Raw genomic sequence first — 17,812 nt, forward strand, 5'->3', positions numbered from 1 at the left:
CTATCCTAAGACCTATCGACTACCGTTCAAGTTAGAAATTCGATGCTGAATCTCGAGCATTTAAACCGTTTTAGAGTAGCAACGAATACTGCATTAAACGTTGTTTAACTAATGTAATTTTCACAATTCGTGTATGAAACCTTAAATCGCATATTTTTTGTCGTTTAGAGTGTTTCTGATGTATTCATATACATTAACTGAATATATCTCATACATATATACGTATATATCGTGATATCACACCAAATTTATACAAAAAACTAAATGGTATGTCCTTTTTTTATACACATAAAGTATTTTATACACTGTCGAAACAGTACCGAGCGCGGACGCGAAAAAAGCAAAACCGACTCACATTTAGAGAAAAACGTCCTACCGTAGCCTGCCTCTGTTACGACTACGGCCAAGGATCGAGTCCGCAAAAGAACCGCATACGCACGGAACGAAAAAGACACGCTCTAAGCGATAAACTCGAGAACACGTCGGAAAAACGAACGAAAAGCGGAAAATACAGTAAACAGAGTTAAACAGTAATAATAACGATCGATAACGATAACTGGCCGTCGGCAACGGGAGATAACGGCAACACGATACATAGATAAAAAAAAAACTAATTTTCTGATTGGCAATTCATTATACTTATCGGAAAAAAAGCTAGCTATTTTTCGTTTTATACACGGTCTTAGAAGATTTTCTAAGACCGTGGTTTTATAAAAAAAAAAAAATTATCACAATTTAACATAGAATGGTAACATGACGAGGTCTGATATTTCGGCGGTGAACGGTGAAGGTTCTTATCAAAAATATGAAAAAACTCACTGCCTTGTGGTGCGATCTACTAAATTATCGCGATAACCTTGATATTCTTTATTTTGTTAAATATTATTATTTAATATTATTATAGTACCTACTGCTTACTAGCTACTTCACAGTAATTTTATAATACATTATTTACCAAAAGTTTATATTTCCTAAGTGGATACTAATTTAGATATTTTTTTCTAGTTTTTGTTTAATTTTTTTGCTTCTTGATTTTTTGTGTAACTATACTGTCTCATCCTCATTGTTATATACATAATATTTTAATATTATCTATACATTTTTGGGGACTCCAAAAAGAGGTTTTGATTCCTCGTGAAGCTCATAAACACAACAATAATTTGGTATTTTGAAATTAATATAAAAAGAAGTATGACAATTTTATAATTAATTTACAATAAGAATAACCACAATTATTATAATATCATGGTTAATAGAATTGGCGCAAATTAACGTGAATTTTATCTCATTTTATGTATATGACCATTGTTATATTATTTAGTAGTATGTTCACAGTCTTACAAAACAAAATTGTATTGAGTTTATATACGGTGGTATGACTAAATAGTAAAATACCGTCTGGAGACTGGAATTATTGCTCTTGTAGCCAAGATTTAGTGGTTGACCATGTTGACACCATAAGCGCTAGTATCCAGTGAGAAAAATCATAATATGATATATTTGATAAGATACTTTTCCGCCGTAATGTATCATGGGATTGAATGAATCGTCACGTAACCATTCTATCTTAAACCGTGAAAATTATACACGATACAAATTGTACCACGATTCTTATTATTGTTATAGTGCTTATTGGAATATTGTTATTATTATTATTATTATTATTATCATCACGACGATATAACTTGTAGTATCGTTTATCATATTTTGTTTGTAAACACGTTCGTCGTTGATAACATCTCATTGAATTTTAATATTTATCAATTAAATATTTGTATTTGGTTTTTGCCACGTATTCATTTGTTAATTGTATTGCATAAGCTTTGCGTACCTACAGCTCAAATATTTATAACGTTTTGTATGGTTGCCTTTTTCCTTAGATAATTTTTAATAATTATTAGTACGTATTATTTTCGGTGGTGTAGTCAGGGAGGCCGATCGCTCAAACCGTAGGAGCCTCATGACTAAACACTAACTTTACCTATTTTTACTAAGAAGTTAAATTACCCTTATCAACTTGTATATGTAAAAAAATTAACATTTGTATTATAAATTAGGTCTTATAAAACCTAAATATGCTCTAAAAATGTAGAAATACGACAATTGCAAAATAAAATTTCGTGTACAACAACGTTAGGTGATGAATCAAATTTTGATATAAATACTAGCTACTTTTAATAAACCAATAAAAATATAAAAATGTATACAAGTGTTGGTCTTATTTATTACTTTGATATTTAAAAAAATAGATTATTTTTTTATTGTTTAATGGTTTACTTAACTTAGTTTCGAATATTTTTATAGTCTTTTGTATTACTAATAACCTCATTGTTTCTAAATGTAGGTTTTGTTTTCAGACGCAACTTTTTACATAACTGTTTTATTAACGTAATTTTGTATTTTAAAAATATTTCTTATTGATTTAATTTAATTTTTTATCAAATGCTTAATACGACAATATATTTTCTTTGAATATTAAAAAAAACATCATACATGATAATTAAATAAAAACATTCATTTGCATATAATAGATATTTTTTTACATTTTTTTGTTACTAATTTAGATAATTTATTAAAAAATAACGTGGTTTTTGAAATTTTGTAATAGGGATTGAAGAAAAAGCAGAACACTTCAAAGACATAGGAGCGGATTGTGTCTGGTTATCCCCTATTTTCAAATCGCCTATGGCTGACTTTGGTTACGATATTTCGGATTACAATGCGATTGATGCCGTGTATGGCACAATGGATGATTTTGTTTCATTACACAAAAAATTGAAGTCATTGGGTAAATAATGATATTTTTCATCAAACCACTTGATATAATTCATATGTACCCATCTAAAAAAGTGATTTAATCAACTTTCAAATCGATAAGTAAATCATAAATTGAGAAACACTGCAATTAAAATGTTTTTAGAAACCGGATTATCCAATAAATAATAAAAATAATACAATTATATGTTGTTTACTAAACTTTGAGGTAAAATACTAACCATCTATTTATAAAATGCTATTGCTCCTTTTATTTTTAATATATATATTAATTGTACTATATATCAACGAATTATCTAAATCGTAATAGTAATGTTTAAGTAGTAAATAATAGCAAAAGGAAATAATAAAATTTTTTTTTTTTTTAATTGATTTTTTTTCACATTTTAAATAAACAAAATACTCTAGTTGGTTAATAGTTAATATATAGACATAGATAAATTTCTCAATACTTAAATTATATTATAATTCATTATTAAATAAAAACAAGGATATTCATAATAACTAATATTTAACAATGCATTTTTATTTTTATAAGTAAAAATTATAACTATAATTGATAATTTAGGCATTAAAATTATTTTGGACTTCGTACCTAACCATTCAAGTGATGAACACGAATGGTTTGAAAAATCTGTAAAAAAAATTCATCCATACACAGATTATTATGTGTGGAGAGATGCTAAATATGATACAAATAACTCGAGAATACCACCAAATAATTGGGTAATGTATTTTAAAAGTATTATGTAATATGTTTGTTTTTATTTTTAACTTTTAAAAAACTGTCTATAACAATATATTCTAAGAAATAAATTTTTTATACAGAAGTTATATTTAAGTTGTTCTAATAAAGATTTAAATATTTTTAAAATTTTATAAATAAATCATAATAACGTAAACATTTTTTCAGCAAAGTTTATTCAGTAATTCAGCATGGACATGGAATGAGCAACGTGGACAGTATTATTTACATCAATTTGATCCTAAACAACCAGATTTAAATTACAGAAGTAAAGAATTGGTTAAAGAAATGAAAGTAAGAACATATTTAAAAAAAACCAATAGCTGTTATTGCAAACTTTACTTACTATTTATATAATACAATATATAATATTGAGATTGAAACCTAAAATCAGTTAGGGAATAAAAAATTAATAATAATGATTATTTTGTATTATATTAGTAAAAATATTATTAGAATTTAAACATTGTACAGGATCGATAATCGTATTCTCATTAATAGTTTATAAAACATGTTTAATAAAATTATTGCCTTTAATTTTATTGGTCGTTGATATTTACTGTTAAGGTTTTTTAAATAGTTTTTGTATTCAAGGCCAAATTATCTTAAAGATGAAAACAGCGTCAGCCAAAATATTTTTATAATTAGTAAATTAAAATGTCAAATTAAACACTTTAAATAAATTTTAAATATCTAATTAGCTTACGTGTAATATTACGCATAGGTAACCTAAAATTAAAAAAAAAAATAGACTTGATATAAAGACCTTGTATAGACACTTATTTCACTTTATTCGTCTTGCAACAAGATTGTGATAAGTGGTAGTTATCATATTAAATTTAAAAATAATGGTACACTGAATTCCAAGAACGTGTTCCGCGTGTTTTTTTTAACTAAAACATTGTTACTATTTTTTAATATTTTTTTAAGCAAATATTAACACATATACACAAACACACGCGCAGATATTCCCATCGTACATAGCTCTTAGGTAATTTTACTAGCAATCCTTATCACTGCTGGTCGAACTATTTACACCACTTCAAAATGTACATAGGTACATTTAAATCGATCTAAAACGCTACGAAAATGTATCAAGTAATCGGGATTGTGGATTATAATTATTGGTTACTAGCCTGTTAAGTAGTAGATTAAGCAAATTACACGTCTGTGTTAATTAAATTATTGAATAAAGGAATATTTTATTATTCATTGTATATATGTATATAGAAGTATTAAATAAAAAAATATTAATTGATTTCTTTTAACAGTTATATAGATGTTTTAACATGATTTTAACGTAGCATATATTTTTTTTAAATTAACTGAATTAAGTTAAGTTGCTTTAATGAATTTTGCTATCATGGTAATTAAAAAATTGTCTAATTATTAAGTAACATTAAAAAAAATAAATAATTCAACTTAGCTTTAGTTATTTAGTTACTTAATGTCCACTTTTGCATTACAATGATCTACTATTTACTAAACAACATGACTATATAATAGACTCAGTACTTCCCTAAATTTTAAATTTATAATTATTTAATTAATTTAAACAAATTCGACAAAATAGCTTGAACGTTTATGAGCTACTAAAATACTATTTTATAGCTTTCTCAATTTTTAAATAGCCAATAAAATGTTCAAAAACTTTAATTCTAGCTAATATACATACCAATTATATTATTATTTTGGTTTAAATTTAGTATAAAGCCTTAAAAAAAAAATAATATTCATTATGTTTCATAATTTAATTAAAATTATGTTTTTGTTTTTTTTACAGAACAATTTAAGGTTTTGGTTAGATCTTGGTATAGATGGGTACAGAGTAGATGCTGTACCGTTTTTATTTGAGGATCTGCAATTTTTAGATGAGATCAGGAAACCAGAAGAGCTTGCTAAAAAGGAAATAAATACTTATGAACAATATTATCATCACAACACAATGGATTTACCTGAAACATATGAAATGATTAGTCAGTTTAGGGACGTGATAGAAGAATATAAGCTGAAAGATGGGAAAACCAGGTAAATAATGTATACATTAATTATTTAGCCATACAATTATTAACATTTTTTTCCTAAGAAAAGTTTATTATAAGTATGTCCTAATACATTTGAAAAAAATACCATAAATTATATTCATCTGTTATAATAATTAAATTTCATAAAACATCCAAAAATTTTCCTGATTTATTTTAAAAATAACAAATTCTCAAACTAAAAATAGTGTACCTATATTCTATTACCGATTATTTTAGACTGAATAATATTATGTTTTATGTATAATATTTAACTTCAGTAATTTGTCTAATTCTACTAGTGTCCATAATTCTGTAATTAAACAAACCAGTAGTTGTACATATTGTATGCATTAGTGAAAATTTAAATAAAAACTTAATTTATTGAATAAATTATTAAAAATATATCCACTAGCTTTTTTTTTTCACGTAAAATCACTGCATTGGGGGTTGAACTGTTTTCATATTGCTTAACCTTAAATCTCCACTAGTTTAACATTCGAGAACATAACACAAATTTACTTAATTCTATTTTAAAGCTATAACTAATAAAAAACAACAATAATATCGAAGTTCGTAAATTGTGTGTAGCGCTTTATAAATTTTACATAACAAATAAAACAAAAAACCCAATGTAATTATTGTATATACCCACTGACTGTATATTGTATTGTATTCCAATACTAATCAATGTCCAAATAAGTTAACTGCATGCCGCTATTAGCACTATTTGTATTTGGATCTGATTTATAAATAAACTACATTTTTCGTAATAACGTCTATCATCAATAAGACTTTATTTTGACAAAGTCTCAATTGAACTATACAAATCTTACTGAAATAGTTAAACTATGAGCTGGTATTTTTTAATAATTTATATTAGTATAATATTTTTGTATACGGATGTCTAAACTTTTTGATATTATTTAGACTAATGTTAGTGGAAGCGTACACGACCATAAATTACACAATGGATTACTATAGCCAAGGAACACCCAGGGCTCATATGCCGTTCAATTTCAATTTTATCGCATACTTAACAAAAACATCATCAGCCTACGACATAAGAAACACGATCAATCTGTGGTTGGACAATATGCCTAAGGGTCAATGGGCCAACTGGGTGGTAAGTAACGACAAATGACGATAATTAGATTGTTCGATTGCGGATACATTTCCCGCCATCAAGCCGGCTATCAGTCCCCCCCCCCCTAAGGTCGCGTGACTGTACGACAAGCTCGTAAAGTTTCCAATGCCACGCACTGTCGTAAACGTCTCAGCGTACTGGTTTCTGTGCGGCCGGTTTGTCTGTCTTTTTGGCGATCGGACTTGCGGACTTGGTCTTCGCCTGCTTGCCGTCGTTGAACTTTGTCGTCGTTAGCATTGACTCGTCGTGAGAAGCACATTTTGTTTTTTGTGCGTGCTTGTGATACGTGGCTGTGGGCTTCCTGAGTGCGTAACGAATAGTGTGTCGAGAGGGAAACTGTGATACCTCGCTCACGGACACTCGAACGCGTATAATCGCGTGGTCCGACGACATTTCAATATATACACGACGTAGCCGTTAAGTCGCGACCAGCCGCCATTTTCCTGCCACCGACAACCATCGTGTCACCATCGCAGTGGTGGTCATTGGTAATTTGTGTCTTGTATTATTATTTTGTACATCAATTATTTGGTTCATACCTTAGTTATTAACTGGGTAATTTTGTGTATTTATTATTATTTATAATTATATTGTCATTGTGGAGACGTCACCCCATTATTTTATTATTATAATTTTATACATATATTACTCGATTTTCGTGTTATTATTGCCGAGTAGTTGGTTTATCATTAGTATATATGTTCCGGCAATGTACACATTGCCCGGTCATTGTGATCCTGCCCAGGTAGTGAACACAATTTTTAATCAACTAATATTATTTTTATTTTATTATAAATTACAAATTATAGTTTTAATATAATCATAGTTTTTATTTTATTGTAAATTATAATTTTATTTTACCTATTATAATAGTTTATGATATTTGTTTAGTTAATAAACTATGGAATTTTGAAACACGTTGTATAAACTCGTTTTGTTACCTATCGCACTACTTATTTAAGAGTAAAATCATAGTTTTCACATATTTGATAGGCCATATCGGAAAGATAAAATTAGCTATCTTTATAAAATCAGTCAACGATATATTATGAACAATAATTGATTTTTTCAACTAACCAGTCAGAGTTTTTCAACTGTACATGATACTATACCTCGTTACTTTGTACGTGTTTTAAAAATGGAATCTAGATTTTACGAGCATTTGAACAAAGTTATCGAAACCAAAAAAACTAACAGTACTTTTATTAGTAAATCTAAATATTATGAAATAATTAATGATTTAAAACAACTGAAGCTAGAGAAGAAAACAAATTCAAAATTAATGAAAAAATATGACGTAATGACAGTACAAGGAGAAGAAAAATTAATTATGCCAATAACTGCAGAAGGTAATTGTGTAAAATTATATGCTTTTAATGAAGAGTTATTTGAAATTGTACATGAAATACATTTATCTATTGGGCACGGTGGTAGAAATCGTATGGAATACGAAATAAATAAAAAATTTAAAAATATAACTAGGGAAACAATAATGTCATATTTAAATTTTTGTGAGTCATGTGAGAGAAAAGGAAATACAGTAAAAAAAGGATTGGTGGTTAAACCAATTGTTTCCTCGGAAATGAATTCTAGATGTCAAGTAGACCTTATTGATATGCAAGCGCAACCAGACGGAGATTATACATTTATATGTGTTTACCAAGACCATTTGACAAAATTTGTCATACTTAGACCTTTAAAGCATAAAAGTGCCGAAGCAATTGCTAATGTTTTATTGGATATATTTACTCTTTTTGGGGCACCTGCTATATTACAAAGTGACAACGGACGTGAATTTGTAAACAAAATAATATCTGAACTTTGTACTATGTGGAAGGATTTAAAAATAGTTCACGGTAAGCCAAGACACTCTCAAAGCCAAGGTTCAGTTGAAAGAGCAAACCAAGATGTCGAAAATATGCTTGCAACTTGGCTTCAAGATAACAAAACAAAAAAATGGAGCAATGGCTTAAGATTCGTACAATTAATGAAAAATCGTGCTTACCACCATGGTACAAAACATTCACCATATGAAGCGATGTTTGGTACACCCCCTAAAATCGGTTTAACGTCTTCATTACTTTCTGCAAACATTATTGCAAAATTAAAAACCGAAGAAGAACTTCAAGTTGCCTTAGAGTCAATACAGATCCTTTCTAACGACAACGAAAGTAATGAAGTAGAAAAAGAAGACAATGAAGATAAAGTAATTGAAAAACAAACAAAAACAAGACAAACATCAATTAATCAAAACAGGAAAGAATCATTGAATAATCTGAAAATTCAAGCCAAAAAAATGATGGAAATGTCCGAAAAACGATTTTGCCAAGGAAATATTGGGGAATCAGTTAGAATTAAAATTCCTGATGTAGATAGAGCACGGAGTGATCTCAGATGTGTTCTTGGTGTGATTATGTCAAGTAATAATATAATAGTAAACTATTTATTATCTCGCTATTAACATTTTAAAATACCTATATTTCAGTGAAAGATAATTTCTACGAAATCGGGACGACTGAAGGAAAACTGCAACAACTGTACAGCAGAAACCAATTTACGATTTGTAAAGAAAAATTTGTACAAATCGAAGATGTGCCGGCCAATTTAATATCGTTGCGAGAAGCAGCCCGCTCCTTTTCTAATTTAGGAGGACAAGGATATAATCGATGTACTTGTACACAGGGTTGCAAAACAAATAAATGTAAATGTAAAAAAGCAGACAGGTTATGTAATTCCAAGTGTCATGCTTCTAAATCTTGTGTAAATAAATAGCTAATATTAAAATTATAGTTTATATTAGAAATAAAATGATAATATTTGTTAATTTTTTTTGATATTCATCAAAATATTCGTAATATTTAATATTAATATGATACCTATATGAATATAATTAATTATTGTTTAAAATAAATAAATATTATAAAGTATTATAAATAGGTAATATAAAATATAATTTGTAATTTATAATAAAATAAAAATAAAGAAACTCTTCATTTGCGTAATATTATAGTTGATTAAAAAAAAAAATTGTGATTCACATTGCCCGGTATTCCACATTGCCCGTAACATATTATATATATTTATTTATTTTTTTTTTGTTTTTATTTGTATTAATAAATATAAAATGTTAGTTATAAATATTTATGTTAATATTTTGCTTATTTTATTGTTGTCAAATTTTAAAAATAGGTTAAATCCATCATTGTATTTTAGTAAATTATTTTAATTGATATTTTGTATTGTATAATAAACAATTTTTATGATTCAAATGTAATTATTTATTTATTTGTTGTTTTTTTTTAGTGGAGTTTTGTGCCATATAGTTGTATAACCTAAAAAGATGATTAGTATCCCATAAGCATACATAGGTATACTTATTAATTATATTGAAACATTATTATTTAAAACCAGAACAATGCTAAAAAGATTGTTCTGTATAAATAATGTAAATATAATTACAAAAATTTAAACTGAAGGTGTGCCCTCCTATACACATTTAGAATTTATAATACCTTTTTTGATTAAAAAAAAAAAAAAGTATAGGTTTATAGGTTAAATATTTTTAATATTTTGTAGCTAGTTGATTATGGCTAAAATTAGATGATAGTTATTTCCTTATTGAAATAACTGAAATAAACCTAAACGTATTACCTAAATGCATTTTTATAATTATTGCCACTATTTATTTGAGTTAGACACCTAATAGCTAAAATATAACAACATATTTATCATTATATTATTTTATATTGCATTTATAGTTAGGTACAATAATCTAAAATTATAAAATACAATTTTAAAAATGAATTATACATTATTTTCTAATAGGTTAATCTTCTTTTCTTGTACATTTATTAGTTAAAACTATTGTTTGAAAACTGTATAATAATGGTTTAATAAATCATAACAATTAAAAGAAAAGATTTTATAAGTAATAAAAAATGAAAACAAAAAATTTAGAATAATGCATTATATAGGCATTTATAATATAATGTACAAATCATTTGTATATACAAGGTGATTTTTTAAGACCTCTTAATCTATTTTCATGCTCCAACTATGCAGTTATGCAAGATATGTGTAAGACAAATTGTAATTATTTAATTTACATTAACTATTTAATGAATTTTTATTTAAAATTTTGAATGCATGGGCCTCATACGAACATGTGGCCGTGGCCCATTATCTTCTTGAAAAATAAAAAAAAATGTTCAAATTCTGATAATTGAAAATTTTAAATGCACATGAACACAAGTCCATCAGTCTCTGGCACCCCGAATTCAAAATTTTGAAGTAAAACTTTACTAAATAAAAACAGAAACACTAGGAAATAAGATCTAATATTTATTCAACATTTTAATAACATAAGATAAATATGTAATGACATTGTGATTATCTGCAATGGTATGAGTGTATTACCTACATGTATTTCACTAGGAACTTTTATATATACCTATTGGCTATTGCAGCATCCATATGTTTAACTTCAATGAGTATTAATGTATATTAAGCGTAAATCGTAATGATATGATTATAAATCTGTACTTGTTTTATTGACTAAGTATATTTAAAATTGTACACACAAAAATATCGGTGCAATAAGCACGCGACACTCTTAACTGCAAAATTGTATAAAAATAGAATAAAATCATACAAAAATAGCCTATAAACATTTTTATAGCAACGATAAATAATTTAAATAACATTACATGCTTGACATGTTGTTATATTTTAACAAAATTTTATACAAATGGATTATGTTATTCAATTTTATCGAACTAAAAATATTTTATAAAGTATTAATTTTTTTTTTTTAAATGTCTTATTGTTCAAGCCAAAGAGGTATATATATTTAAATTGTATAAATAATCATTTTTTCTTATTATTATATTCTAAACAATAAAACATTTTAAATCTTGAAATTAGCATATTTATTTTAAACTTTTACATTCCTCTTCTTATTTTTTTATTATTTAATCAATGTGTGATTGTATGACTGTATACAATGATTTAAATGATTTATCTTAGTATTCAAATCAATAACACGGTAGGTATTCGTTTCGCAAGTGACCTATTTACTACCCTAACAATATATTTATCGAAGATCTACAACAATTTAAACACTGCTTCACATATTATTTATTTAAAAATGAATTATTTACAAATTATAATATTGTTTAAATAGTTATTTAACCTATAGCTAGCAAAATAAATAATAAACTTTACATTAATTTTAATGACCCGGGTTGTTGACAGACCATGAATTCTAGATTTAGAAATTTAATGGTGCAAAAGAGGACCATACCATTATGGATCAAAATAATTATTTTTCAGTAAACGATTATGATGACAGACATTTTGACAGTAAATGGTTCTATAAATTTTTATAAGTTCTATATTTGAATAAATAAAAAAATCAAAATATTTCTCAATTACTTTTGGTTGTACTCCTGATAAATCTCATAAGGAACAAATGTCACATATAATAATCAGGTATGTCGACATACGATCAAAGAATCATTTATTGATTTTATATTTACTAACGAAAAATCAGGATCAGTGCTTTATAATGAAATATTAAATACGTACTACAAGAAATAACGAACTTGATATAATAGACCGTAGTCTGTAAAGGACAGTGCTATGTCATTGTCGCAAATATGGCTGGAAATAATAATGGTATACAATCACATATCTTACATGTAAATTAATTAACGACATTTTTAACATGTCAGGTTCATAGCCTTAACCTGATACGTTTATATGCTGCAGAAATTTCATTCATGATGCTAACATTTTTTGCTTTAATTCAAAATATATAAACATTTTTTTTTGGCTCAAAAAGTATAGATGGGAATTCTTAATGAAAACTATGAAAATTACCTTAGAATTTCATTATGACACACGTTGGAGATGTTGCGTGCCAATATCAGATCCAGATCCAAGGTGTTATTAAAATGAATTGTACAACTCTTAATTACAATAATGTTTTAATCTGTGTAAATAAAATACATGTAACTGATATAAGAAGTGGCTGAGTGTCGTGAAGTTGCTCTGTTCTTCGTAGCTCTGGTACATCTGCCCTTGTTGGTCTTCGGACTCCCTTATATACAAGAAAATCTCTTGTTGTTGTAATCGTCAACCTTCCAATTTAGATTAATTCTTGGAATTGTTTTCACATTTGAAACAACAATCTCCAGGATGTTATCGTCTTACCGGCAATTCTTGTAAACGCAAAACGACCTCGCCTAAGAACTACTATTTTGATTTATTACAATGTTTTTACAAAATATGAATCTAATATTCGTATACATCATAATTATTAGATCACATATATATTTAGATCACTATTGCTAATACCTATAGCAATATTACACATATATTACATATTAGCATATCTCGTAGCTCATGAATATTATATTATATTATATTATATTATTAGTACATCTCGTAGCCCATAACACCTCCCCACAAAAAAAAAAAAGGTTTATGTCTGCAAGACAGAAATCTTTACAATTTTTATATGTATCAGTTACACATCATTTACATCAATTGCTTAATAATAAATATGTTAGTAACATAAAATTTAAATCAATTAATTATATAAAAAAAAAAACATAAAAATCCTTCACCTCAATAATTATTACATAAATAAATCTGTGAACAACTAATGTTATTACACATGTATGTTACATTTAATAATTTTGTATTTTCCTAAATAATAACTGAATATCCCAATTTCCATTTAATAACTATATTTATATATATATTTTTTTTAAATTTAATATTTACCATATATACGTATATTATTAAATTATTCCTCAAAAAATGTCACTCTAACTATTCATTTATATTATTATTAATTATATTTCCTCAATATCTCTTATTATAAAATATTACTTTCCTCAAAATCAATGTCTTTCACTTTTATTAACTATTATACTATTAACTATTATTAATTATTATCTCTTAAGAAAAAAAAATGTCACTCTAACTCTTATTATTTTTTTTTTAACGTGGTGATGGTGGAGCAGCAAATGGTATATCTTCGAAAACTTCTGTACTATAATTTCCTTTCCTCATTGGTTTCCTATATCTAACTATTCTCCTAGGTTCTATTATATGATGATTGCTAACATACCTACATTTTATTAGTATATACATAGCTAATATTAATATCATACATAATATAGCTAAACCTACTGTAGCATATAATAAATTTGAATGAATAAATTGATGTTTTTGTGCTTGTTCTCTTATTATCTCATTATCGATCATTTGTTGTACCTCATCGAGTGATTTAGATACACCATGTAGATCTGTTAATTGTATATCTGTTTCGTTATCCCATTTCTCGTTTATTGTATAGTTATGTATGTGCTCAGGTATCTTATCTAATAAATTTTTCATTTTAGTTACAGGTACAAAATCTTTGTATTTTCTACTTATATCTTCTTCTATTGCATTTAATACTACATCTCTTGTAAATATTCGACAACTTGTATCTATTATAGATATTTCTCCTGAGTTTCTCATTTCTTGAATAAATGGTTCTACTAAATCATCACATCCTACTGTTAAAACATCATGTCCTACATGTATCCATGTATTTTTCTTGTTAAGCCTATGATATATATTTTCACTCAGTGTAAATTTTTTAAGTATACATTTATTCGGTATTGCATCCGCTCCTTTGAATAATAAATTGTACTTCACATGGTTGATGACTATTAGCTTCTTGTATTGGCTGTGGTAATTTACATATTTTATACATATTTAATTCTGTACAATCACTTATTTGTTTGTCTAAATAAGTAGTAAATTTTTTCCTATCTTTTGTTATTGCAATATATTCGTACGTAAGTGAAGTAACATACCATCCAACTATCGTTTTTTCCATACGATACATAGGTATAGGTATTACATTAAACAATGTAAATTCAATATCCATAATTAATGGTATTTTCGTAATAAACACTAATCTATCGTTTTCATAATATACACTCATTTTTGCTATTTTTGAAAATTCACCTATTTCTGATGGTTTTGTTCCTACAGGAATGTTTAAATTATTTCTAAAATATTGTTTTGCTGCTCTTAATATTTCTGCAATTTCTTGTGGTGTCATAAGACTTGGATGTATTATTCCTCCTCTTGCAGCTGTAATTATTTGTTCTAATGTTGAAGTTTCAAATGCATATTGATTAGTTAGTATTGTATATAAATTATGTACTTCATCTGCCATTAATAAATCTAAAACATCGTCAGTTCTATTTTGTATTTGTAACAATCTTTTATGCAATTTTTGTTCTTTGTTTGACACGTCCTTATATAACTCTTCAGTACGATTGATTGTATTAGCTATTTTCTTTACGACTGTTTTTACTACCGTTGTTTGTGTTTTCATTATATGTAAAATATTATTTCCTGTTTCTTCTGTTTTTTGAATTGCTTCTCTGGTTTTCTTAACACATTTGTCATCACATACTCCAAATAACGTATACATAACATTACCTATAATATTTATCAATCCCCTCTTTTGTCTTTGATAATTAGTATCTTGATCAGCAGGTTGACCACCTAATGATAAATACATTCTTTCTTTTTGATTAGTTATTTCGTCATATAAGTCGGTTATTACTATTTGATATTTTCCGCATAAATCTATATGATTTTTATCAGTACATATGTTTGTTATGTTTTTCATTTTTTCTCCTAATATCTCGTATTTCGCGTTATATTCTTTTAGTGAAAAGTAAGTAATGAGCTTATATTCTGCTCCTATTATCCTAATTGGACCTAAATTCTCATAATGCAAACCCTTGTCTTGTTCATATGGTGTATATGTATAATAGTCTGATGAGTTTATTTCATTAGCCTTGCTTATTCCAACCATCAACACCAATCTAAAAGTAAAAAAAATTACTTTTCTAAAAGTAAAATATTATTTCCTATGGTAATTTTTCTATTAATGTCTCATAAGTAATTTTTTCCAGTAATTTATCGAATAAACATTTCGTTAATATTACGTCTGCACAAGGATCATGAGCATGAGTTATTTTATGGTCTATATCACAAGCCAACTCATGATTTTCAAATAAGTTTAATAATCTACCATTTTTTCTATAACTACCTAATTCAATTTCTTCAATAGTAATTTTGTTGATTTGTAATTGTAAGAAAAATTGCCTATTATTACTACTATCATAAGCTCTTATATTTAAAATTGGATAATGTAAATCTAAACGGTTTAAAAAAAACATATCCATATCACCATTCCATAAAACAAATGCCGATTTTTGTTCCCCCCGATTAATGTAATTTAATATTGTTTTTCTATTTAAATTATTTATAGTAGAACAACTACTTTCGTTAATTTGCGATAAACATATATTCGCTTTGGTGGACGGCCAACCAAAAAATTTCTTAACATTTTTAATCGCCCAATCCTGTTCATATTTAGTAGTAGGACGGACTTCATTGCTAGATATTAACAAAGGCCATCCTTCTAATTTAACCGTTTCACTTTGACTTAAATTGTCCGTAATTGCCCCGCAGATCAATACGTGATTGTTTTTTTGTAATATTGTAAATTCAAAGTCCAAAATATTAAAATTGTATGTTTTGGTTCTATAAAAAAAAATCAAAAACTTAAAGTTAATGTTATATAAAAAAAATAATCTACCATACCTATAATTATTCATTTATTTTATCGTTATGATATCGTTTCACATTATTTTTATGTACTGTAATACCTCGTCTACCGCGTTGTATAACTATATTTTCATCTCCTATTATTTCAATTACTTCATATGGTCCTAACCATAAAGAATTAAGTTTATTCCTATGTGTATTATCTTTTAAAAGTACTAAATCTTTTACATGTATATCTACAGGATTCTCTTTTTTATCATATCTCTCTTTACTTTTTATTTTATTTTCAATTAACTTCTCTCTTGCTAATTTATGTGACACTTGCATACTTTGTTTTAAATCATATAAATAATCATCATAATTATACTGTGGTTCTGGCTCAGATTTTAATTTAATTGGTATTTCCAATGTACGCCCATATACTAATGCATATGGTTGATAATTAGTCGATGTATGTACTGTTGAATTATATACAAAAAATGTATAGGGTAATAAATGATCCCAATTATTTAAATTTTTATCTACATAATGTCGCAAATACTCTGCTAAGGTTCTATGTGATCTTTCAAGACCTCCATTTGTTTGTGGTCTGAAAGGACTAGTATTAATTTTATTGATTTTTAACAATTTACAAACTTCCGTAAACGTTTTACTAAGGAAATCCGTTCCTTGATCTGTCAATATCGTTCCCGGTATTCCGTGTACACACACAAAGTGTATAACGAAGGCTTCCGCGACCGTGTTTGCCTGATGATTAGGTATTGGTACTCCTAGCGTATACTTAGATAAGTCATCTTGCATTGTTAAAATATAATTGTTACTAGACAAAGTTGTTGGTAAAGGTCCTACAATATCTAAAAATATTTTCTCAAATGGTTTCGAACTTGTGGATGTAATAGCCATTGGTTGTTTAACATGTCGGTTCGAAATTTTATTTACTTGGCATGACGTACAATTTTTTATATATTTTTTAACATCATTTTTCATACCTTTCCATCTAAACTGCTTTTGTATTCGTTTTACGGTTTTATTTACTCCTAAATGTCCTCCTAACTTTGAATCATGAAATTGTTTTAAAATAATTGCTTTCTCTTCTTCCGAATATTCTATACTCGTACATACTATAATTTCAATTTTAGTATTACGAAATATGTATCTTAACATTGACCTTATCTTATCCCATTCTAAATCGTCATTGAAACCTAATTTATTCATTGCTATTTTATTTAATTTATTTTCTTCACAAAGTTGTTTCAAGTTCACTAATGCTATATATATGTTCTCGTACGTTGACCTCTGACGATCTCTATTTTTCGTAACTAACAATATTATGTATCGATTATTTTGTATTACATACGGTGTATCTCCTATTACTTTACTAACTGGTAAAAATGTTTTAATTCCAAACTTTTGTTTTATTTCATAATTTATTCCTGATGTTAAATTATATTGCTTTGCAATTTCTGATACTAT

The 17,812-nt window shown here is 26.8% G+C and overlaps 2 protein-coding genes across 3 annotated transcripts; both read left to right on the plus strand.

Annotated features, from left to right (window-relative positions):
* Window positions 1–1,925: 1,925 nt before the first annotated feature.
* On the plus strand, window positions 1,926–6,710 carry LOC112595697 (probable maltase). 2 transcript variants are annotated; one of them, XM_025340994.1, is made up of 6 exons: window positions 1,926–2,137; window positions 2,609–2,788; window positions 3,344–3,501; window positions 3,689–3,814; window positions 5,304–5,548; window positions 6,472–6,710. In XM_025340994.1, exons 2-6 carry the CDS (start codon window positions 2,686–2,688, stop codon window positions 6,683–6,685), a joined length of 846 nt encoding a protein of 281 aa, XP_025196779.1. In that variant the 5' UTR covers window positions 1,926–2,137; window positions 2,609–2,685; the 3' UTR covers window positions 6,686–6,710. The 2 variants fall into 2 exon arrangements, with proteins under 2 accessions (XP_025196779.1, XP_025196780.1); XM_025340995.1 differs by lacking the exon at window positions 1,926–2,137 and having other exon boundaries at window positions 2,600–2,788.
* Window positions 6,711–7,694: 984 nt separating this feature from the next.
* Window positions 7,695–9,527, plus strand: LOC112595699 (KRAB-A domain-containing protein 2-like; the record flags this gene model as incomplete). The annotated part of the gene is given in 2 exon segments (XM_025340996.1): window positions 7,695–9,108; window positions 9,174–9,527. Coding segments are annotated over 2 exon segments (1,569 nt in total). The 5' UTR covers window positions 7,695–7,826.
* Between the last annotated feature and the right edge of the window lie 8,285 nt (window positions 9,528–17,812).

This window comes from Melanaphis sacchari, unplaced genomic scaffold (assembly GCF_002803265.2).
Source record: "Melanaphis sacchari strain LSU unplaced genomic scaffold, SCAv2.0 Contig297_pilon_pilon, whole genome shotgun sequence".
Taxonomy (NCBI): Eukaryota; Metazoa; Arthropoda; class Insecta; order Hemiptera; family Aphididae; genus Melanaphis; species Melanaphis sacchari.

Excerpts from the sequence above, each read along its gene's own strand:
- LOC112595697 (XM_025340994.1), top strand. The coding sequence starts at position 2,686 with ATGGCTGACTTTGGTTACGATATTTCGGATTACAATGCGATTGATGCC. Across the intron at positions 2,789-3,343 it reads CAAAAAATTGAAGTCATTGG|GCATTAAAATTATTTTGGAC; the intron begins GTAAATAATGAT and ends TTGATAATTTAG. Across the intron at positions 3,815-5,303 it reads AATTGGTTAAAGAAATGAAA|AACAATTTAAGGTTTTGGTT; the intron begins GTAAGAACATAT and ends TTTTTTTTACAG.